We start from the raw sequence: 23,208 nt of genomic DNA, 5'->3' as shown, positions 1-23,208 counted from the left end.
AGCTGCCCGTGCCATCTGGGTATCGTTAATTTAACTCGGTGCAACTTTTAACTCGCTAGACTTTGGAAATACGGCAGATTCCAAGGGGGGTCTTTGAGTGCATTGCTTGCTGGAGTTTGTGACCCTTGCTTATCACGATGGTTGGGGTTTGGGTCTCATATCAGTAACTGCTGAGCGTAGGCCTGTGGCTCATGTCTAGACTGCGTTTCCTCCTCTCCGCAGCATTTGTTTGTGAATTCAATCGTTGTTTTGTGTACCATGCTTTCAATCTGAGCAAAACATTGCTTTCGTTTGCTTAAAAAAAAAAGTGTTTTTATTTATGTTCATATATAGATATGCGTATTCCTGTTTGTATATTGACATTCTGCTTTGTCATAAAGCATCAAGGTGGCCTGTTCGTAAATATGTCAACCACTGGTTCTTTCGGTAAAGTCACGTAGATATACAAAATAATAACAATAAAATAATGATAAGAAAAAAGTGAATACAAAATAATACAATTATTTTTTATTCACTTTATGCTCTCAAACCCGTTGTCTGGTTGTACCTTGCGCCGTTCGGCACGCTGTCCGACGTCGCACTCAACGTGGTGGCGGGACCTCCTTCAGTAACTGAACACCCAAATTCCTGTAGAAGGCCCCATCGTGGAGGGAGAAAACGTTGGCACATTGCACCGAGCAGAGCGCAGTATGACTCGGAGCGGGGGGGGGGACATTGCAGAGCTACGATCTTCAAATCTGTAGAGCGTTTGTATTCTCATTACTTAACGATTTTTTTACCATCTTGTTCCCGCAATAAATAATAGCGAACAAAATATTGCACTGGAATTTTGTTTGTTAATACTTGAGTGTTTGTAATTCCCACGTTAAAATGTTATTTTAGCACGGGCGTTCTAAACTAATAACGTTGACATTTTGCACTGTCTGAACGGCCGTGTTCTCATTTTCGAGGAGGTGCTGCTGCTGTGGTGGTGGATTTCCCTTTCCAACTGGCCGTTTCAATTTTGCTTTTCAATGCGCCGTGATTTCCGATAGCGTTGCATTTTTCTGAATCCTCCTGATGGTTTCTAGTTCCCTACCCTGGGTGAACAAACTGAATAAAGTGAACCAACTTCTTGGTTCTTTCGGTAAAGTCACGTAGAAGGGAAGTAATAAAATAATAAAAATAAACATAATAAAATCATTCTCACGACGTTTCGGCCACAACGCACGTGACTTTACCAAAAGAACCAAGAAGATGAATCTCTGCAGTCACGAAAGCTTTAAATCGAAAAGTGAACCAACTAAACCTGGAGACATGGACACTGACCAAAGAATTGATCTAGTTAAAAGTTGTGCATGATAAAACACGTCCGATTACCGCGGTTTGGCTACGTTTTGTGCGAAAGACGTTCTGCATACGTAGAGACGAGTACAAATTAAAGATATAATTTGACTTGTGAAAACAAAGTGGGCTTTGAACGGGCACGTGGCGTGAAAGGTATGGGTCGAGGCTGTTGACAGAATGACAGAGGTGTTGGCAATTATACGCTGGTGACAGGCATGGATCGTTCGTATTTGTCAAGTTTGAAACATTTCTCCGAATCTGCCTAGTTGGAAAACACACAGAAATCGTGGCCCAACCTCGATTGCGAAAAAATTCGGCAGCAACCTACCGAGGATAGAATTCGTCTTGAGACTCTGAGACTTGCGCGGGTAAACGAGCATTTGGCATAGCAGTGTGCAGCATGCACATTCAACTGCTTCTCGCGTAAAGCACTTTAAAGTAAAATTAGAGATTGTTCTTCTTGGTTCTTTCGGTAAAGTCACGTAGAAGGGAAATAATAAAATAAAAATAAAAATTAATACAAATAAAACATAATAAAATATTATTTTATTATGTTTTATTTTTATTATTTTGTATTTAATAAAAAGAAAACACTATGAAATATAATTTTATTTTATGATGTTTTATTTTTATTATTTTATTATTTCCCTTCTACGTGACTTTACCGAAAGAACCAAGAAGATGAATCCCTGCAGTCACGAAAGCTTTAAATCGAAATTTAGAGATTGTTCCTTGGTCGGCAGCCGTCGGTTATTTTGTCTACGGATGCAGCACTTCCCCATTTCAACACGGCTTCCAAGTCTTTTTGGCACCGGCTTCTAAAATCAAGAACAATTACCCTGCCGGCCGGTGCTGGCTGACCCGTGACGCAGAATTCTCGTAATTGTATCTGTCGTCTTACAATGCCGTTACCGGAGCAGCAAGTGTCTGTCACTCCGTTGCGTAACAAATATTGAAAATAAGGAACCGTTGGCATGTTTTTTTTCGTGAACGTTCCCTGCTCAAGGATGAACACAGGAAGTGGGTTTGCAGTGGTCATGCAGTTTCCTCATTTCATCATTTTAGAGCCTACTTTTCTGGGGACGTTTAAGCCGTGTAATGTTTTTTGGGAAATAAATGTCATATGTATTGACACCTTTTATTGATGCAAGTCTACAGCGGTTGTTGGCATCCCCTCAATCCTTATTCGCATTGATCCTTCTACACACGCGATTACCGCACGCTCTGATGACGCCGGTTGCAATTGCTGGTGAAACGTCACGGTAGTCGAATTGTAAATCTTGTGGGTTTACTCTCCAACACACCGGTGTGCTGTACTAGTCACCCAGTGACACATTTCGTTTACGTGACAAACCTAATTGGCTGTGTCAGCTTTAACGACACATTTATATTTGCGCAATTTAACCCAAAAAGACATTATGGATAATATCGGTCGCGAAAGCCTACCACGTGTTAAACTCACCCTACGCTCCAGTCTCGGTATCTCCAGCGCGCACCCCTGTCCCGGCTACAGTCTTATCTTTCTTCATGCACTTCCTCTCTTATTTTCAACCCCCCCCCATGTCACTGCTGGTGTCCAACACAAGGGTCGTCTGTCCTTAGGGCCCGTGCTGTTCTACCTCTGTTTCTCACCGCTGGAAGCTGCCATTGGATTTTCTGTTTGCGCATAGTCACTTTAAGATGTTTTCTTGTTCACGTTTTTGTTTTTTTGTTTGTTGCAGTTGCACCCGATTCAAGAGCCGAATGGCTCACAGGGCTATACCTAATAAATGAACTTTGAACTTTGATTTCTTCATTTAACTTTCCCCATCACTTCTTTGCCGACAACACCCACATTATATTTTCCTTTCCCTCCCTATGCCCCCTGCATTTCAGACTGCTTAACCGCTGTCCAAAACCTAAATCCCTCTCTTTTCTTCTCTCTGCTTCCCTCCACCCTGCCCTACCATTGTATTCCCTCTCTTCTCCCTCTCTTCTCCCTCTCTCCTCCTGCCTCCTCTGCTCGCAACCTCGGTTCCATCTTCTACTCCCTCCCTCTCTAACCCACACCTCTGCCGCTCGCCGCACTCGCCGTCGTCACCAATTCGATATTTGTAAAAGTCCATCCCCCTCGTCTCACTCTCTGGCGCCAAACTCCCGGTTCGCACCCCTTGTTTGCACTGTGCTTGCCTCCTGCACCTCTCTGCTTCTCGGCCTTCCTCCCAACGCCATCACTCCTCTCCAACAGCAGAGACAAAACAGCCTCGGCCCCGATCATTTTAACCACCTGCAATAATTCCAATCTGTGTCTCCGCATATGAATACAAATCTTTATTCATTTGTTAGTCCATCGGCCTATATTGGCTATCCGTGGCCAAGATTATCAAGAAGTATTTGGTGAAAAACAACAACTCAGAACCCGTTTGCAACCTCCTGGGTCTCATCAGCAGTCAGGGTTTGTAAAAGCATGCTGCTGCGATTCCCAGGCGATATTGTCAAGAGCACTCCATGTAAATTATTGGACCCCCCACCCCCCACCCCCATCTCCATTGCTGCTATTAACAGCCTCAACAACCTGGCTACCCACAGCCCGGGCCAGATGAACAAATGTAATGACGACTTGACACACTCTATTGAAGACGCGTTCACTTGACATCTGGCGGAGACCCCCGCTGCAACAGCCCCGAGTCTCCCGCGCGTCTCCCTTTTATATACCGACCGAGGCCACGCCCCCTTCCCGAACCTTCTCGCTGACTCTGGATGCTCGCTCCACTGACAGACTCCACCGTCCTCTTCCGTCACCTGACCATGCTCGCTTCTCGATCATTCCCGGAGCCACCAGTCCCTTCGCACTCACAGCTGACTCCCCTGTCATTACCTCCCGTAATGACAGGGGTGTCATTACCTCCCGATGCCACTAGTGCATTCACACTGGAGGCTGACTCCCCTGGCATTACCTCCCGTAATGACAGGGGTGTCATTACCTCCCGATGCCACTAGTGCATTCACACTGGAGGCTGACTCCCCTGGCATTACCCCCCGTGGCCACTAGTCTATTCGCACTGCAGGCTGACTCCCCTGTCATTACCTCCCGTGGCCACTAGTGCATTCACACTGGAGGCTAACTCCCCTGGCATTACCTCCCGTGACCACTAATCCACTCACACCGCATGCAGGCTCTCTTGTCATTACACATATGCTGATTGCAATAACTACTTATGTGCACGTCCAGGAGCCGAACTCTGGTTAGCAGGCGTGTACGTGTAGTGCGCCGATCTTTACGTCACCGTTATCCCTGTACCATGCTGTAAGCGCGCATTGTTCCCCCACTGGCTTGCGTGGTATGCATTTTCATACCACACTTTGTCTGCAACGCAACGCAACGGAATGGGATTTCACCCCAGTGCACAAAAACCAAAGATGCCAACCCACACACGTGCTCGTCAGGTGGGAATGTAAACAAACCGCGAAGCCGTGCAGCCCACCACCACCGCCACCGCCGCTGACATAACACGCAGCTAATAGCAGCATGCCACTGGGGTCCAACACAAAACACTCCACTTGAGAAGCAGACGGCTTCTGTGTTGTACAGGATGTGTGCCGTCACCTAGGGGCGCGAGGTGACGAGTTGAGTTTCTTTGGGGTTTTGGTTGCTGAGTTGTGAGGAGAGGGCCCGGAGCCTGCTGGAAGGGATCGTACCAGAGACTGGATTGGGAGTTGCAGTGTTGTGATTGTTTGATTGATTAATTGATTGCAAAAATAGGGCAAATGCTAGCAACTTTTTCTTTCTTTTTTACCCATGCCACACCACGGAAAGGGGAATGGAGTCAAGGATATCATGTTTGGGGGTGGGGGAGGAATGGGGAAAGAGAGAGGAGAGAGAGGGATGAGAGAGAGAGAGACTGGGAAAATGAGTAAAAGGATGGATCAGGAAAGATGAGGGTAGGAATGAGGAGGCTCCTTTAAAGGCCTTGGTGCTGCACGGAGCAACGTTTGTTTCACAGTGGGCGCGGCGAGAGGAGGGGTACAGAGTGGCGGTGGCCAGTAAGAAATGAAGGGATTTATTTATGGGAGGCTTTAGTTGATTTAGATGTGAACGTATTGACAGTATACCAGTGCAGCGGTATATAAAAAAAAAATTCCCCCAATATTTATGTTTTTTCCCCACGATTCGCAACCCCTGCTCATAAAATCTTGCGGGGCGGTGCGTCAAAATCAGTTGTCGTGATGTCGAAGCAGTTGGAAGACGAATGTTACGAGCAGCTGTACACGAAAGCTTCACAGTCTGTTGCCGTATAGCACCCAGCCTGATGAAGATTGGCTGCTCCGTGTTCTGACTTGTGACCTAGACTTGGCCGGACGGTTAGCGTGAGAGAAATACGAGCACTGACCTTTCACGAACTATGTTCCCTATATTGGGGAAAAAAATAAAACCTTCACCTTAAATAGAATTTAGTCGTTCATGAGAGAGATTTATATTTTTTCCTCATCTATTGTTGTCATTTCAATAACCCTAACCCTGATGATCCCAACGCCTCACTGGCCGGACTCTCCATCGGCTGTTCAAGATGACGACGAAGATTGACACTCCAGTTCCACCTCGGGCTCGTAAGGCAACGCAAGTTGCTGCTGCTCCTGCTGTTGCTCCAGGCGTTCGCCCTCCTGGTCGGCCCAAGAAATCGCGTTCCCCGGACCCAAATTCACGGCCAGTATTGACCTTTTTAGGAAGTCTGAGTAGACTGAATAAGCCTTCGAATCGCGTGAAACTTGGCGACAGGGTCAATTAAATCATGGGACATCCTTTGCCAGTACCAAAATATGAGAATAGGTTTTCCCCTTTTTTATGGCAACAAACAGGTGTTAAGATGTTACAGCACAAAACTGAATGAAACCTTTTACAAGGAATCATGTCTGCATTAACCACAATACCTGTGGTCAGAATGCAAACAAAAAACATACTCTGATAATATATGCATTGTCTTTTAAATTGATTGGTCCACACCAGAGACAGCTTTCTTTTGAGCCTAGTCTCAAAAGGTGTTAGACCAGAGGACGCCAAAAGGCGTGGACCAATCAATGGACCAATCAATTTAAAAGACAATGCATATATTATCAAAGTATGTTTTTGTTTGCATTCTGACCATAAGTATTGTGGTTAATGCAGACATGATTCCTTGTAAAAGGTTTCAGTTTGGTGTTTTAACATCTTAACACCTGTTTTGTTGCCAGAAAAAGAGGGGAAAACCTTTTCTCAGGGTCAATTAAAGACTGATAAACAGATTTGCCGATTACAATTTTAATTTTAGACTGTTTCATGAGGACCGGCGTGTTATACCACCAATACGTCCACATGTGTACATCGAGCCAGAGTTTGATGCAAAATAAGGAGGTCGGCTTGGGAAGGACGCATGGCGAGAGAGGACGATGACCGACGATGGGAGTGGGAGCCCGAGAATGAGAGAACATCCACGATGAGACGGAGCGATGAAATTAGCTCGCGCGTAGGTAGCAGGTGGATCATCGCATCGCATGATCGCAAAAGATGGGAAGACCTTCATCCAGCAGCGGGCAATTGACCGTGGCTGATGGCGGTTTATTTTGCCGATTTCCGCACGTCGAGATGACCGCTTAACCGGGGCACGAAGCTCAGCTGTTGCTCGACTGTCTCGCGTGAAATGTCTATCCTGGCATAAAAGAGGGTGGTTTTATTTGTACGCTCGCTTCTCCAACAGCTCGGCCGAGATGATTATTTACTCACGGCGAGAATATGCCACGTCGGTGTCGTCAATCGTCCCCCCCCCCCACCCCCCGGGACCTAGAATGGGTCTTCCCCTAGGTGAGCTCAGCCTAAAATGAGCAACGGGAGCGGTTGTCGGCCACAGTTGTTGGATTTTAGTCGAGCGTGCCGTGCTACGATTCCGGCTGACTCGGGTTCAAGTCCTGGCCGTGGGCGATGCAGCGATAATGATAATGTCCTTGTATTTACGCAGGGAAGCCTCGCCGAAGTTTAGAATACTTTTACTTCGTTATTTTAAGGAGTCTCATGCTACATTGCGGATGTTTGGCCAACCCTATTACTAACCGTTTGGCTTTGTGCGGGAGGATGCCGGAGAACCCAGAGGAAACCCGCTCGCACGAAGGAGTGACGCTTCAAGCTCAGTACAGATGGATTTAAGGATCCATAACTATACTGCCATCGTCTGGCCACCTCAAGCCAAGCAGCATCTGTTGCACAAGCGGGTATATGAAGCAGGACTCGTCCTCCTCTCGGTTAACTCAGCCCTAGATGATGCAGTTCGAACTTATGTGATTTATTTAAGGGGCGCCCCAGTGGTGAGATGTTAACTACCTCGCCTGGTATGCAGGAGGTCGGGGGTTAGATCCCGACCCTGACGCCTGCTGTCTATTTGGAGTCTGCGTGTTCTCCCCGTGGTCGCGTGGATTTTTTTTCTCCGGGTCCTCCGGTTTTTCCCTCCAAATTTAGAAACACGCGTTTAGACTAATTGAGATAATTTTACTGCTGTCAATGGACAAATGATGAGCCACTTTGTTGAGCTATCATTTGTGGCCAGGTCGCTTTTGAAAAATAAGTTAATTCCTGCAGTGGGCTTTGCTTGGTAGGATGGGGATGGTTTAGAGTTGTTTGTGTTTGGGTAATTTGTTTACCTTTCTTGTACTTTGCACTCCGATCATGTTTGTGTATTGTCGTAGTAACGTTTATACCCCCTGCCCCGACTGGACATCTGTGCAAAAGAGCTTTAGAGCTCTTCAGATTCCTCCAGTGTGAATACATATTCTGAGTCTGATTAACAGAGCACTTCCATGCAGTGTTTTTTTTTAAATCCTTTATATTAAGTTCGCTTGCTTGCTTGCTTGCGTGCTTGCGTGCTTGCTTGCTTGCTTACGACCGTGCAAATCTTTCGGTCGTTTTTTAACCCACTTCCCGTGATCCAATCGAGCTGACATTTTCCAATTAATTTTCGTGAAAATTTTTTTCCAAAATTTTACACTGTTTAGGGAAATTTTTTAAAATATTTAATTACCAATTGCTTAATGCTGGCAGACAATCATCTGACCCATAGGTGGCAGCCATCTCAAGCCAGAGGACGAGAGGACTCTAGCCGCCACGCATATAAAGGATTTAGAGTGAAAAACTTTTTTTTACGGGTTAATTTTTTTAACACTGTGTGAGAAACAGGTGGACTGTGCATGGTGTTGATCATACCTGCCTGTTTTACGTCACATACCATTCTTAATAGGTGCACGCGAACAGGAATTTTCCTCTCGCTCTCACAAAGCTATAAATAAGGTGGGGGGTGGAGGGGTATTCCTTTGTGACTTGAAAAACTATGTATACATTGAGGTGTTAAGTCCATTGTTGTTATTCCTAAGGTAGTTATGTGGCTATGTATTTCCTCCTTGTGCTTTTGTGTCCATACTTCCGATGTTTTTTGTCATTGAGCTGACTCTGCTTTTCGGGCCACGTAAAAATACGTGAATAAATCTAATCAAATATTATTCAAATAATGGATGCTTGATTTATTTATATTTTACAACAACAAATGCCGCTTTCGAGGTACCAGTGTGAGGATACTGCCACAAACAATGCTTGGGTATAAGCTGTAACAAAAACGTGGACCTTGGACCGTATAAGTAGTGCACGTGAGTCCAAATGATGAGATTTTAAGTTCAAATGTTTATATTTTATCGCATACATGTTGTGTTCGTCTCTAAACTGTGATTCTTGAATGTGTTCCCGTTAGTTTTCACGTTGGGTTCGAGACACTGACGTCCGTGCTTCTCTCCAAGTTGCCTAGCTCACAAAAGTTGGCCACGTTTGCGCCCAAACTGACTGACTTAGCTCAGGGGGGGTCGGCTGCAAGCAAAAATTGGACAAGAAGACCCGCAGTTTTCTCAAATACGAGACGCTTGGTCCTTTGAATTAACGACGTCACGAAGCGGAGGCCTTTTTGTTTTTTAAAACCACACGCGACCCCTGGACTGGCCGGCCGGTCGCCGCTAAACTTGGCCCATCGTCTCGCCGCGAGCGGTCAGAAAAGATTCGCGCAGTTTAGTGGATTGTCACCGGGAGCGGTTGTCCCGTGGACAAAAAACTGGCGTCTTCCATAGGAACGTGGAATTCTCATAACCGTGGGCTTACAAGGTTCGCCCAACACCAACGAGCCACCACCGTGGTCGTTTGAGAAGGGGGCCGACGCTTTTAGCTTGAATCGAGGCACTGGCCGCCTGGGATTTGGGAAAGCGTGCAGCTTGACGATGCGGTATCGCACCCTGATGCCGGAGGCAACTCACTTGCGCTACGAATTGCCCAAATAAAATCGTATCCTACGCTTGCGATACGTGCGCAGAATTGTGCGCGCTGCAGAATCGGTCGTTTACTGTTTAATAATAATGCAATTTGTAACACGTGCAAATTTGCGGACGGAACGGCTGCAACTCGGCGGCAATTTATACAAATTGCACGTTAATATGTAATGCTGTAACTGTTGTTATACCGAGGCTCATGGAGGGAAGAAAGATTTTGCATGTCTAATAGAGTATCAATTAGCGAAGGACAATTCCGCTAACCCGTTCTTGAAACGATTACCAAATGTGCGAAACGTATCAAATGGATAAAAGCTGAGCAGCGCTGTCGAAGAAGCATTTGGAGCAGAGCGCGAAGAGCTGAACCCTGCTGCTGTGTTCAGCGCCACTGGCTTGTGAATATTTAAGGCAGCGGGTGGACACATTGCCAGAGAATCTCTTCTGTCTGCGGGGCATGAATGGAGGTGGTGAGGGTTGTGGGGTTAGTGGCGAGGGGGGCGGTGAGGTGGCAGCTGGCCACGTGTGTGCTCTCGTCTGGTTTCACGTTCTCACTGTGCCGTTGGCGCACAGCGCTTGGCAGTGTTGACAATCGTGGCTGTGTGCATGGCTCCGTCTCTATGCACGCGTGTTCACGTGTGTTCACGTGCGGAGTGGAAGTGGAGCGGTTAGCGCGCTGCGCTACGAGGCCGGCGACTCGAGTTTGATTCCCGCTCACGGCCACCAACAGCGGTGACAAACATCTCAACTGGTCTTAGGCCCTCCCCTACGTCGACTCAGCCTCAAATGAGTACCTGCTGTGGTGTGTAGTAATCAACGCCACTAGGGAGACAAAGGTGGCCAGGAGTGGTGTTGGCCACCGACCCCCTCGTGTGCCATGTCGGCCTTCATAGGTGCTCACTAACCGCACTTGCCCCAACAGTCTGTAAAGGCTATATGGGGATATTTGACTTTGTGCATGTGTGTATGTGTTCACATTGAGATTGGTAACATTGCGGTTAACGCGCTGCGCTACATACCCGGCGACCCGAGTTCGATTCCCGCTCACAGTCAACACCAGCGACGCATATCTGAACTGGTCTAAGGGCCTCCCCTAGGTCGACTCGACCTCTAATGAGTACCTGATGCGATGTGGTGCTGGCCACCCACCCCTTCGTGTACCTTGCTGGCCTTCATAGTTGCTCACAAACAGCACTTTCCCCAAAAATCTGCGAAGCTAAATGAGGATCTTTTTTCTATGTTTTGTCTGTGCTTCTAATGCACATGGTGACATTTCGGTGAATGGGTCTACTTCATAGCATGCTCGCTGCCATAAAGAATGGCCATTGGCCCGACATGTCAAATATGATGTTTCCTCTTTCGGGCAGGATGGGTTTTTTTTATTTATTACGTGTGTTAGTGCACCACTGCCAATTCAGTATCACGAACATTCCTTTGGCTTAATGCACGTGCTGCACCAGTCTATCTGGTTGTGTGCTTCTATGTGTGTCTCTTCGACCAAATATGCCTACGCATGTCATAGCGTGTGCGCCCGTGTGCTATATTTGGGGAGCGACGGTGTATAGCGATAAGGGCGTTGCGCTGCAAACCCAGAAAGTTGAGTTAAATTTTCCCAGCCACGGATGTAAAAAAAGACAATGAGTTATGTATATCTGCTTAACTTTTTTCGCACCGTATGCACCGTGCTAATCGAAGGTGCGGAGAGGGACAACACATAAACCCCAAAAAGCAGTTCTAAAGAAATGAGTTTTCAATCCAAATGATGATTTAAAAGTGCATCGCTCCAGTGGCTTCCTGACATCGAAAGGAAGAGCGTTCCAGACGGCCGCAGAAGCGCATCTGAAAGCGCGCGATGCGGTGACCGCCTTTGTTCGATGGTTATAGTTTGCGCGATGGGGGTTTATGCTCCTTGACTAGATCAACGAGGTATTGTGGTTTGTTTGAGTGCGACCTTACGATGTGTTCGTTCGGCAACCAGAAGCCAATGCCTCTGGGCGGGCGTGGTGCTCACCACACCACCCACGACTACCTTCGTGATCCATGCCAGCCACGGATTGCTTGCTGACAAGCATTTTCCCCAACAGAATCTGTGGCAACACAGGGAACGATGGGTCGGGAGGCGGTCTTTGTACCCACAGAGTGTTCTTGTCATTGTGTTTGTGCGCCGTGTGTGTGCGTGTCAACGTTTGCATGGTTGACTGAATGTGTCCGTGCTCCTCTTGTGTAATTTGAATGTAGGGAAGTGGTCACGTCGTGGTTGCGCCGATGACAAAATGAAGTGCATTGCGCCAGGTATCGAAAGCTAAGCAGCGTCGAGCCTGGAGAGTCCTTGCATGGGCGACCGCCACATATAGGACGGGCGTTATACGATTCATAATTGGTTTTATTTGGGTTGGATCGTGCAAATATGAATATCAATTTGTAACTAAAAGCCTCCAACACCCGACAGAGCCAATAAAATCAAGTTGTCACGCCGGCAAACGTGCAAATTGACTTTGGTTTTTCGGCAACCCATCATGTTTAATACACGTTTTGTTGGAAATTACGTCCAGCATCATCACATGTTAACAGCATCATCACATGTCAACAGCATCATCACATGTCAACAGCATCATCACATGTCAACAGCATCATCACATGTTAACAGCATCATCACATGTCAACAGCATCATCACATGTCAACAGCATCATCACATGTTAACAGCATCATCACATGTCAACAGCATCATCACATGTCAACAGCATCATCACATGTTAACAGCATCATCACATGTCAACAGCATCATCACATGTTAACAGCATCATCACATGTTAACAGCATCATCAGGTTGCCGCGGTGGCGAGATGTTAACTACCTCGCCTGGTATACAGGAGGTCGAGCGTTCGATCTCAACCCTGACGCCTGCTGCTGTATATATGGAGTTTGCGTGTCTCTCTCCCCGTGGTCACGGTGGATTTTTCTCCGAGTCCTCCGGGTTTTCCCTGCACATTTAGAAACGTGTGCTGGAAGAAATCTCCACGTGATAAGCGATGTCATTTGTGGCCAGGTCGCGTTCTGAAAAAGAGCGATGGAGCTCAGGGGGACCCCTTGCCTGGTATTTTTGTTATATATATTAAAGTTTTTTTGCACGTGTTAACATCATCATGAGATGCTGCAGGGCTACGTTTGCGAGTAGCAGAATCGCAGTGAGACGATATCCATTGCCCGTGGTGGTCCGAGCTCCGTATTGTGAACCCGTCTCGGCCTTCAATGAGTACCTGGTGCGGTGGGCAACCAGCAGCGCTGTGGTGGGAGACAAATAAGTAATATGGCAGAACTCCACGACTCCATGAAGTGGCCCCGAAGCTTGCCATAACGTAAGGAACCATGGCCAATTACAGCCAACGTCAGTTGACCGTGGACAATTAGACCCAAGCCGAAACGTAACATATAAAATTAATGTTTTTTTTATGATAGAATATAGTATTGTCATCAGTATGACATAAGTATACAAAGTTTGCAGTCGATACCACATTGGGAAGTGGGTTAAAATTGAGTTACAAGATTTGAGGATACGACAACAACAACAATAGACAGAGCGAGTTAACAAAAAAGCGTGTTAAAGGGTGGCCCTTTGCGTGGTGCTCACCACATCCACAGTGTGCCGTGCCCACACGATGTGGCACCTCCGATTTTAGCACGGTTGGCTACGTACGGCGCGAAAGAAATTCAACAGTCATACATACAGCCTGAATAGGCACTCACTAACGACGCTTGCCCCAACGGTCTGTTAAAGGCAATACGGGGGATCTTTGTGTTTGTCCCACGTGTCTGTGTGTTCTTTTGACTGTCCGTGGTCCCCTTTGTTTTTGCTGTGCATTCATTTATTTACTTGCTCAATCACCCGTTCATTAATGTGTTTACTTATTGACGTTTGGCTCTTCCAGGCATGGGTATTTGTTGGCACAGATTAAAGCGGTTCTGCCGTACAGTGATGCTGTAGTGGGAATGAGACTTAACGAATACGTCACGTTGTCATAACATCTTTTGAACCGCGTAAAATTTGTTTCGTGATGATGTGGTGCATAGTTTTTCAATACCGAAAATGGAAATGCAATAAAATATTACGTGGAACTGAAATTAACTGGCATTTGAAAGAAATCGCATTTTGTAAGTGCTCCAGTGACTATTTTAAAGAAAGCTTTGTATTGTACCGTATTTTATTTAATCATATACAATATATACATCTAAACTTATTTTAAAACGTCTTGCGTTGGTATTGCACCCATATCCTAATTAAATATGTCTGGGGAATAGTTTCTGTTTTATCCTCGGGATACTATCTCATAGCAGCCTGTCACTGTTAACTATATCAAGTAATACAAATAAAATGTCAGGAATTGCGTTTGCAGTGGCATCAGCAGCATCGGCTGAAAACTCCACTCCCGTTGTCATGAACACCTTTTAATTTATCACTGAAATACTTTTCCCGGTCATAGATGAACGAGAGTAGGTTATTTAAATAGCAGCTACAGTCAAAGCGAGATAGATTTACTGGATGTGGTGTGCCAGGTGCATCAATTATTTCTGGGTCACCCAACTCGGACAGACTGGTTCTGGACATCTCATAGGTCGACACAGCCTTAAATGAGCAACTGGTGCAATGTGTGTAAATGTATGTTAAACTTCTTTTGCACCATACTTACTCAAACAGTGCTAATCGAAGGTGCGGGAGGAGAATAAACTGAATACAAAAAGCGGTTCTTAAGAATTGAGTTTTCAATAAACGTAAAAAAAAAATCATAGCTCCAGTGGCTTCCTAATATCGGACAGAAGAGCGTTCCAGACGGCCGCAGAAGCGCATCTGAAAGCGCCGCGCGATGCAGTGACTGTATTTGTTCGATGGCCAGCCAAAATCCGCTGCGAGGATGACCGGAGTTCGTGTGATGACTTTTATGCTCCTTGACGAGATGAACAGGCGCGATGGCTGCTGGTATTTGTCGAGAGGAGGATGGATGAGTGCTTGATATGTTGGCTTATCTTGGACAAAGTCAATCATGGAACAGGCTGTTCTAAACCTCAACTTGAAGCCTCGCTATGCTTCGGCCCTCCACTACCCGGTCACTTTGACCTCTTCAAGTTTATTTCGAAACGTGCATTTAGAGTGTTTGGCTGATATAAAGTTCCACATGACGATACGCCACTTTGTTGAGCTGTCATTTATTGCCGGGTCGCTTCTGAAAAACAACTCTATAAGCTGGGTGGGGACCTTACCTGATCAAATAAAAAATAGTTTTAGTTTATAATTTGGGTTTTACCCCAAATGAATTAATCAAAGCTACGGTGCACATGAATAAAATAAGTCTATATAAGTATTTGTCCACCACAAATCCACTGGTCACTACCTCCCCCCCCCCATAGTGGTGGTATAACAGTATTAACTATTTCTGGTCAGGCTACGCAACCTTCATTGTAAGTACCCTACATAGATTTCGATTTAAAGCTTTCGTGACTGCAGGGATTCATCTTCTTGGTTCTTTCGGTAAAGTCACGTAGAAGGGAAGTAATAAAACAATACAAATAAAACATAATAAAATAATTCTCACGACGTTTCGGCCACAACGCAAGCAGCCGTCCTCAGGTGAAGACCAGGACATTCAGACGCTGTCTCCCCGACAGACCTGTTCTTCACCTGAGGATGGCTGCTTGCGTTGTGGCCGAAACGTCGTGAGAATTATTTTATTATGTTTTATTTATTTTATTTTATTACTTCCCTTCTACGTGACTTTACCGAAAGAACCAAGAAGAAGGTACCCTACATAGGTTCCTGGCTCTTTCCCAACAGAATTGAGCCGTCGCTTGGCTCTCGCCAAAATGACTGAAGGGCTATGACTGACAGAGCAAGTCTGTTGTCTCTATAGAGAATCACCAATATGCAGCTTTGTGTAGTTTAAGGTCTAGCAAAGTTTCAGCCGTGCATTCACTTCTCAAGCAACTGCTGGCATAAGAGGGGGCTCTAGAACCCATACTCTTCCATCCTGGACAGATGTCTTGGTGTCAGTGGGATTACTCGCACTGTATTCCACCACACGCGATCTGCAAATTGACTAACTGTGGTGTGCCCATGCCTACTGCAGCTTGTGCATATACATGTATGGATGCCAATGTGGATGGGATGGTAACAAGTCTTGTGTCTTCTACAGGATTTGGAGCTGGTTTATTATTTTCTACACGGCTTGGAGTCTCTGTCCCACCTCCGTGAGCATCAACTTCGGTGAGTGTGCATCATTATTGTTATCATGAAAATCATCATCATGACCATCATCATCATGACCATCAACATCTTGAACATCACCATCATCATCATTATTATCATGAAAATCATAACCATGACCATCATCATCTTGAACATCACCATCAACATCATTACACATGTAATGATGTATGTTTTTGTTTATATATACTGTCTACAAAGAAAAGAAAAGCATTTGTCAAAAACACTAAGCTCTTAACAGTAAAAATAGATAATTGTCGACGTGTCAAGCAATGGCACTTCTTCATTGCACACTAAGAGATGCCAGAGAGACGGATTCATAATTTAATATGGGATTCTTACGTTCTTGATTCAAATCACGTGGATGAGAACCAATAGTTCACATTATTAAGGAAATTATATGATTAAAATGTTACACATATGCTAATGGCCAACAGTGTAACCAAGGTCGAAGAAACGAGAATACACCTTGATTGTCACAATGAGGCAAATAACAACAACAATGATGACCATCAACAAACTTTCCATGCTAAAATGTATGAGGGTTGGTGTTCATCTCTTGTGTTAGGGTTACTCTGAGTCATTCTTTTTAAATTCTACATTGCTGTGGCGGGAGAGATTCTCTCTATCAGAAGACCACTGTGGGTTCCTCACAAAGCAGTACAAATGTTACTCACCTGAAGGAGATGATGGGCCGAATCCATCTCTGATAGGGATTTGAACTGTCACAATGTAATTCTACTGTGCAGCAATAGCAGTTTCCCTGCTGTGATTGTCTCCCCTTTTTTAAAACAGTCTGCATCAACAGCAGGCCATGCTTTCCCACCTGACAGACGCTTGTGTTGCGCCCGAAACGTCGTGATTTATTTTATTTTTATACCTACGTGACTTTAACCGAAATAACCAAATAGTATATTGTCTCACCTGATGACGGTCGCTTGTGTTGCGATCGAAACGTCGTGATCTATTTTTTCTTTCTACCTACGTGACTTTACTGAAAGAACCAAAGAGTATGGATTCCTGCAGTCACGAAAGCTTCAAATCCAGATTAATATCAGAGTAGATACAGTAAGTTAGCAGGAATGCCGTGTTAATGTAATAATATAGCGTGTAAATATGAATGGTTTACACAATGTTGTTCAGCAAACACCACTACAATGCAATTATTTTGCACTTCGTTTAATTAGAAAGTAGGGTTATCTGAATCTAAAAAGCAATAACGCAAAGCATTGTTGTTACATGCTGCCCTCTTCTGGACAAAGTATATTTGTGTCGTTAAAACTGTCTAAATTCTCAAAGCTTTGCAAACTATTTGGTGACGGCTGCTGCTGTACAAACACAGGTGACCAACAATAACAACGTAGGTAAAAAATAAAAATTGAAAAAAAATCAATAAAAGTACATTAAATCACGACGTTTCGATTGCAACACAAGCAATCATCAGGTGTGAAAATCACAGCTAGAATTTGTATTTATTTTCTACCTACGTGACTTTACCGAAAGAACCAAAGAGTATGGATCCTTTCAGTCACGAAAAGATTCAAATCTAGAATCAACAATAACAACTCATCACTTGCGCCAAGAACACTGTGGCCTTGAAAGGAAAAAAAAGATATACGTATACAATCGCCGACGTTGGCTCGAAGTTGCCACTGAGACAGCTTGAAGCCTGCACTCTGAAGTGCTGCTGGGGTTTATTGGTGTGTCTGTATGCCAGAAGGTGGCTGTTGGCGTGTTCATGCATCCGTCCATTAGTTATCATGCATTCTTAGCCAAAACGATGCACAGATTTGCGTGCGTAAGAATCAGCGGATTTTTTTTCATACGCGTTGACCACTCCAGCCACGAGAGGCCGCTTACATTCGGCAACGCGTCATTGAATCCACCTTTTGAATCGCGCAGTGAAATCCCGACACTACACCTCCCCCCTCCTTTGCGAATTGCAGCAGCGCAGAGAGAATTCGCGACGGCTCTGCCAAGCGCTGATTCGGGGTCACCGATGTTTGATGTTTTTCAGTCCAGACCCACGGTGTCATTCCGCGCATGATTAAACCCGAGTCTGATCGGGTTCTCTGTGGTTGTTGGTGAGCCGTCCATAAATGACGTCACGCACCTAGGGGGGAGGGGGGTCAGACATTTGTGACGATGTTTGACGATGGGGGGGGGGGGGGTGAGAAATGTGACGTCACATCAAAATGCGCAACTTTAAATACATATAGTTAAATAGACTTCCTAATAAATGTTTTCTCTTACAACATCAGAGTGCAGAGCCACATTAAATACGCACTACAATGACAATAGTTTAAAGCGATTTGGAGCATGTTTTATTTTTGGGGGGGGGGGGCGGGCAGAGCTTTGTGACGTCATATTTGAGGGGGGGTCTGACTTTTTATGACGCCATGTGACGAGGGGGGGGGGGGTAAAAAATCGTCCAAAATCGCGTGACGTCATTTATGGTGGACGGCCCCTGGGTCTTGGCCCGATCACCAACGACTGCGTTGAAATGACCGTCGTCTCGAGCGTGGCTTTTCGTCGAGTTCAGGGCAGGGCTGAACGATTTGTGGAAAATATCTCATTGCGATTTTTCTGACAGATATTGCGATTTTATTTGCGAATACATTTTTAAGTCAAGCTTCAGTTTAATATTCACTGTGTAATAGATTAAAACATGTGATGGAGCATTACCACATGATACCATCAAAATATTAACTGCTCTATATATTCTAATGCAAGGATGAGAATATATGAATTGCTTCCAACATGTATTTATTTTAAAAAATGTTGGCGTCTTCTGGTCTAGCACCAATTGAGACGAGGCTCAAAAGAAAGCTGTCTCTGGTGTGGACCAATCAGTTTCAAGGACAATGCATATATTTTCAGAGTGTGTTTTTTGTTTGCATTTTGACCACAAGTATCGTGGTTAATGCACACATGATTCCTTGTAAAAAGGTTTCAGTTTTGTTGCCAGAAAAAAGGGGAAAAAACCCTATTATTAGAGAACAATTGTTAAGTTAAATAAAGCTATAATAATAAAATAGAACAATTCCAATAAGAAAGCAATACGACTTTTCAAATCGCCAAAGATCGCAGCCATTGCGATTTGCCAATCGCATTGTTTCAAATTGCGATTTCGATTTGAAATCGATTAATCGTTCAGCCCGAGTTCAGGGCTGCCTCGGAGCAAACGAGGAGCGGAATGACCACCAGAGGGCGACGTTTATTGATAAATCTCGAGGCCCGCAGACGTTTCTCCCAAGAGTACCGTAGTTAGTTCCGCGGTGTCATCTTCAGCGGGCACCATACACCAGTGACGTCAGCAGGTGAAACACAAAATGTGATTCACAGAAAGCTCACTGTCCACGAATCATCGGTGGGTGATGTATTGTCTCGCGACATGACACCGACAGTAACATTGTAGTGTATTTGTGAGCACTTGTTTTGTTGTTGTTGCTTTTGAAATATGATGTCCGGCCTCACGAGGCCACTGCCCAGTAAGCATGCCAATGTTGGGTTGACGTTGGGTCGACGTTGGCATGTGGCTGGTTTGCTCGACGCTCCATGCTTACTGGGTTCACGTGTTCTCACAAAAGCTACAAAGCTTCAACCTCAATCGCGATGAAACTCGCCACAGAGCTTACCGACGCCGCTGTCCAGATGTGTATGGATTTTGGACAAGATTGGCAATGAAATACTTTAAGAAAAAGCATGTTTCTTCAGCAAGCATAAGTATTCGGTCCTTGCGACGTGATGAATTGTCATGATTATGGGTGAAGGTATGGCATTTATTGGGTTGCAGGCTTTACATGAACAAACTGACATATGTAGGAATAAAAACACAAGTATTTTAAACAAAGCCAAACTATTTATTATTTGACCAGGTAAGGCCCACTGAGCTATGTAGCTCTTTTTCAGAAGCGACCTGGCCACAAATGATAGCTCAGCGAAGTGGCTTATCACGTAGAAATTCATAGCAGCCAAATACTCTAAGCGCAGATTTCCTAAATGTGGAGAGGAAAACCAGAGGACCCGGAGAAAAACCCACGCTACAATGGGGAGAACATACAAACTACAATATTCAGGCGTCGGGGTTGGGATCGAACCCACGACCTCTTGCATACCAGGCAAGGGAGTTAACATCTCGCCACCGCGGCGCCATATTTATATGTATTGTGAGCATGATACTCATTCAACATTAATTAGATTAATGTGGGGAAGAGCTCCTGCGGCCTGGTACATGGAGCGAAACGTCAGGCGTTACAAACCGAAAACATTAAAAAAACTGTAATTTGTGTTAAAAAGAAAGTGCAATTCTGCCCGATACCTACATAATGCAGGAAATAAGGTTTGAGAAATAAATTAATATATATATTTGAAAAAGCATTGAACATTGTGGAGCATGAGGGCTTTAATGATTCAAATTAAATGAAAAGCACTTGCATTATCAGCTTCTGCAACGTCCACAGTTCACAATGACCAAATGAATGATTAAAATCTGTGAAATTAAATTTTCGAGCTAAATTGGGAATCAAAGCTAACAAAGCAATTTCCTGCATAACACGATTGCGCAAAATAGGAAGGTTCATTGTGGCTTTTTCTCTCTCTCGTAAATTCATCGTGACATTTGGTTGACTGCCCAAGGGTATTCTAAGCTGTGTTGCTACGTTGTTATATCCTGCATATGAAGGCAATCGGCGGCCTCTAGGCATGATAATGCCGATCCGAAGACAAAGGGCCTTTTGTGGCATCTCGCTCTACAATACCGCAACACGTTGGCTTGGCCCTTGAGCAACGCAACTTAACACATTGCCCTCCGCTGTCCTCGGTGCATCAATTCGGAGCCCTTTGTCAATCCGCTGCCGTGTCGGTTCCCTGGGGTTGTTTGACCATACTTCGCCACGCTGGTCAATGCGGCTTTGGTGAGCGTGGGGACAGAACTGGTTCGGATATCACTCGACGCTCAAGCTGGCCGTGATGGAGAATCGAACGCCGGTGGCCGGTGCATTAAGCTGACCACCGTGCCACCGCTTCAACCCAAGATGTTTGGAAGCTAAGAAGGTTTTGGGTCTGTTTAGACTCGATACCATGGGTGTTGTAAGCTTGGCCTGCAGATTGGTCATGAGGTGGCAGTAAAGCAATGCATCCTCGAAGCTCTGTGGTGTTTATCCGCTTGTGTTTGTGAATTTTCTCCAGGTATTTCGGGTTTTCCTTCCAGAATTGACTAAACGTCCCAATGCAAGAACCCTCCTGAAAAAGAGGCTTAATACTCAATGAGGCTTCCCTGGGTAATTGGGGAGGGCATTACTGTAAAGTGTTTCAACGCTCAATGTAACATTTGGCAGTACTCGACTTTATTGGTGGAGAGTCCACGTCTTATTGTGGGGACCAGTCTCACTGTTTAATGTCATAAATCCTGTCTTCCCACAAGATGGTATAAATTGTATCGACCCTCAATAGATGATTGGCTGAATTGACCCCCAACCGGAATTTGAACTTGGGCCCTTCCAATTCTAAGTAGATTGCGCAAACATCAGTACCACCTGGCCAGACTCATAACTTTGGGAGTAGATATTTGCCACGATTTATGGTTATAATTCCAACGCTTATGAAAGTATGAACTCCCCCGTAAAGCCTGACACAATGTTTGGAATGTTTTATTCGTGACCCCCTCCGAGTCACAAAACAAGTGTGTTCTTTTAACAAGCCTGAACTAATGAATAACAAAGCAATGTGCTATGTATACCCAGGTTAAAGACATGATGCACACAGTAAAAAATAAGAGGGTTTTGGCAGGACATGCCACGAGATGTGATCATGGATGATGGTCAAGAATAATGACAAAATAGTAGCCAAGGAATGGAACTCTTCGTGCAGAGTGTGGTTTAGAGATGAGGAGTATGGAGTGGGAATGTAAGCGGTAGAGAGGGAGTTTGCTCTTGGGCAGTGAATGTATGAGAGAGTATTGTTCTCAAGATTCAAGATCACGAGATCAAATATCAATCCAAGTCAACTTATCTAATAATCATCATCACTCTTGCAGGGTCAGTAAAACGGCACTTTGCTGAGGGTGTGCACCACGTATGAGACAATTGGTGGAAGAGAGATTTCTAGCCCTTTATCCCACCGGGGTCAATAAAACGAGTATTACTTTGGGGAAAGTCAACAGTGGTTGGTCTATGGACAGACTGACCCACGCCATAGGAATGTGGAATTTACCACCAATGGCCCCTGCCGTCGAACAGGATATGAGCAAAAAAAATCACTTCCACTTTGGACGTGACAACTTTGGAAGTCCGGTTTAAAAAGCATGCGTACAAGTTGTTTGCGTGTAAAATAAGTAATATTTAAAAATACTTTTTAAAAACACGCTTTAATGAAATGTACCGTACGAGTAATGGCAGAACTCTACGACTCCAGGAAGTGGCCCCGAGGCTTGCCATAACGTAAGGGACCGTGGTGATTTACAGCCAACGTGAGTTGAGCGTGGACAATTAGACCCAATCCGAAACATAAGATATAAAAAAGATTGCTTAATTTTTTTTAAATGATAGAATATAGTATTGTCATGAGTATGACATAAGTATACCAAGTTTGCAGTCGATACGACATTAGGAAGTGGGTTACAATTGAGTTACAAGATTTGAGGATACGACAACAGACAGAGTTGAGGATACAAGAGACAAAGTGAGTTAAATAAAAGCGGGTAAAAAAGTAATATTAAAATATAGGGGCCCCTTCAATAAAATTCCATAAATGCTTTTGTTCCACATTCTTATCGTTAGAAGTTGCCCTTTATCAATGACTGTCACGTGAAGGCCATTCATCCATGTCTACCACATTTCTTGATACCATGGAGCTTCTTCTTCTTGGTTCTTTCGGTAAAGTCACGTAGAAGGGAAATAATAAAATAATAAAAATTTAACATAATAAAATACAATTCTCACGACGTTTTGGCCACAACGCAAGCAGCCGTCCTCAGGTGAAGAACAGGTTTGTCGGAAAGACAGCATTCGGACGCTGTTCTTTTAATCACATTATTTTAAATCCGCTGTCTTTCCGACAGCCCTGTTCTTCACCTGAGGACGGCTGCTTGCATTGTGGCCGAAACGTGAGAATTGTATTTTATTTTGTTTTATTTGTATAATTTTATTATTTCCCTTCTACGTGACTTTACCGAAAGAACCAAGAAGATGAATCCCTGCAGTCACGACAGCTTTAAATCGAAATTTAACCATGGAGCTTGTCGCATACAGAAAGCTCAAAAATGTGTCATTAACGCTCCAGCTTTAAAGGAAATATATATAATAGGCGACGTTCCGGGGAATGGCCA

At 44.7% G+C, this 23,208-nt stretch overlaps 1 protein-coding gene across 2 annotated transcripts in view; it reads left to right on the top strand.

Annotated features, from left to right (window-relative positions):
* Positions 1-23,208, top strand: part of RAPGEF2 (Rap guanine nucleotide exchange factor 2) — a 220,679-nt gene that overhangs the window by 18,337 nt on the left and 179,134 nt on the right. For both annotated transcript variants that reach the window (XM_078875468.1, XM_078875467.1), the window contains exon 2: positions 15,811-15,881. In XM_078875468.1, coding sequence (XP_078731594.1) covers positions 15,811-15,881 — 71 coding nt within the window. The remainder of the gene's footprint in view (positions 1-15,810; positions 15,882-23,208) is intronic.

Source organism: Lampetra fluviatilis, chromosome 41, assembly GCF_964198595.1.
Source record: "Lampetra fluviatilis chromosome 41, kcLamFluv1.1, whole genome shotgun sequence".
In the NCBI taxonomy this organism is placed as follows: Eukaryota; Metazoa; Chordata; class Hyperoartia; order Petromyzontiformes; family Petromyzontidae; genus Lampetra; species Lampetra fluviatilis.
This window is presented reverse-complemented; position numbering and strand designations above follow the sequence as displayed.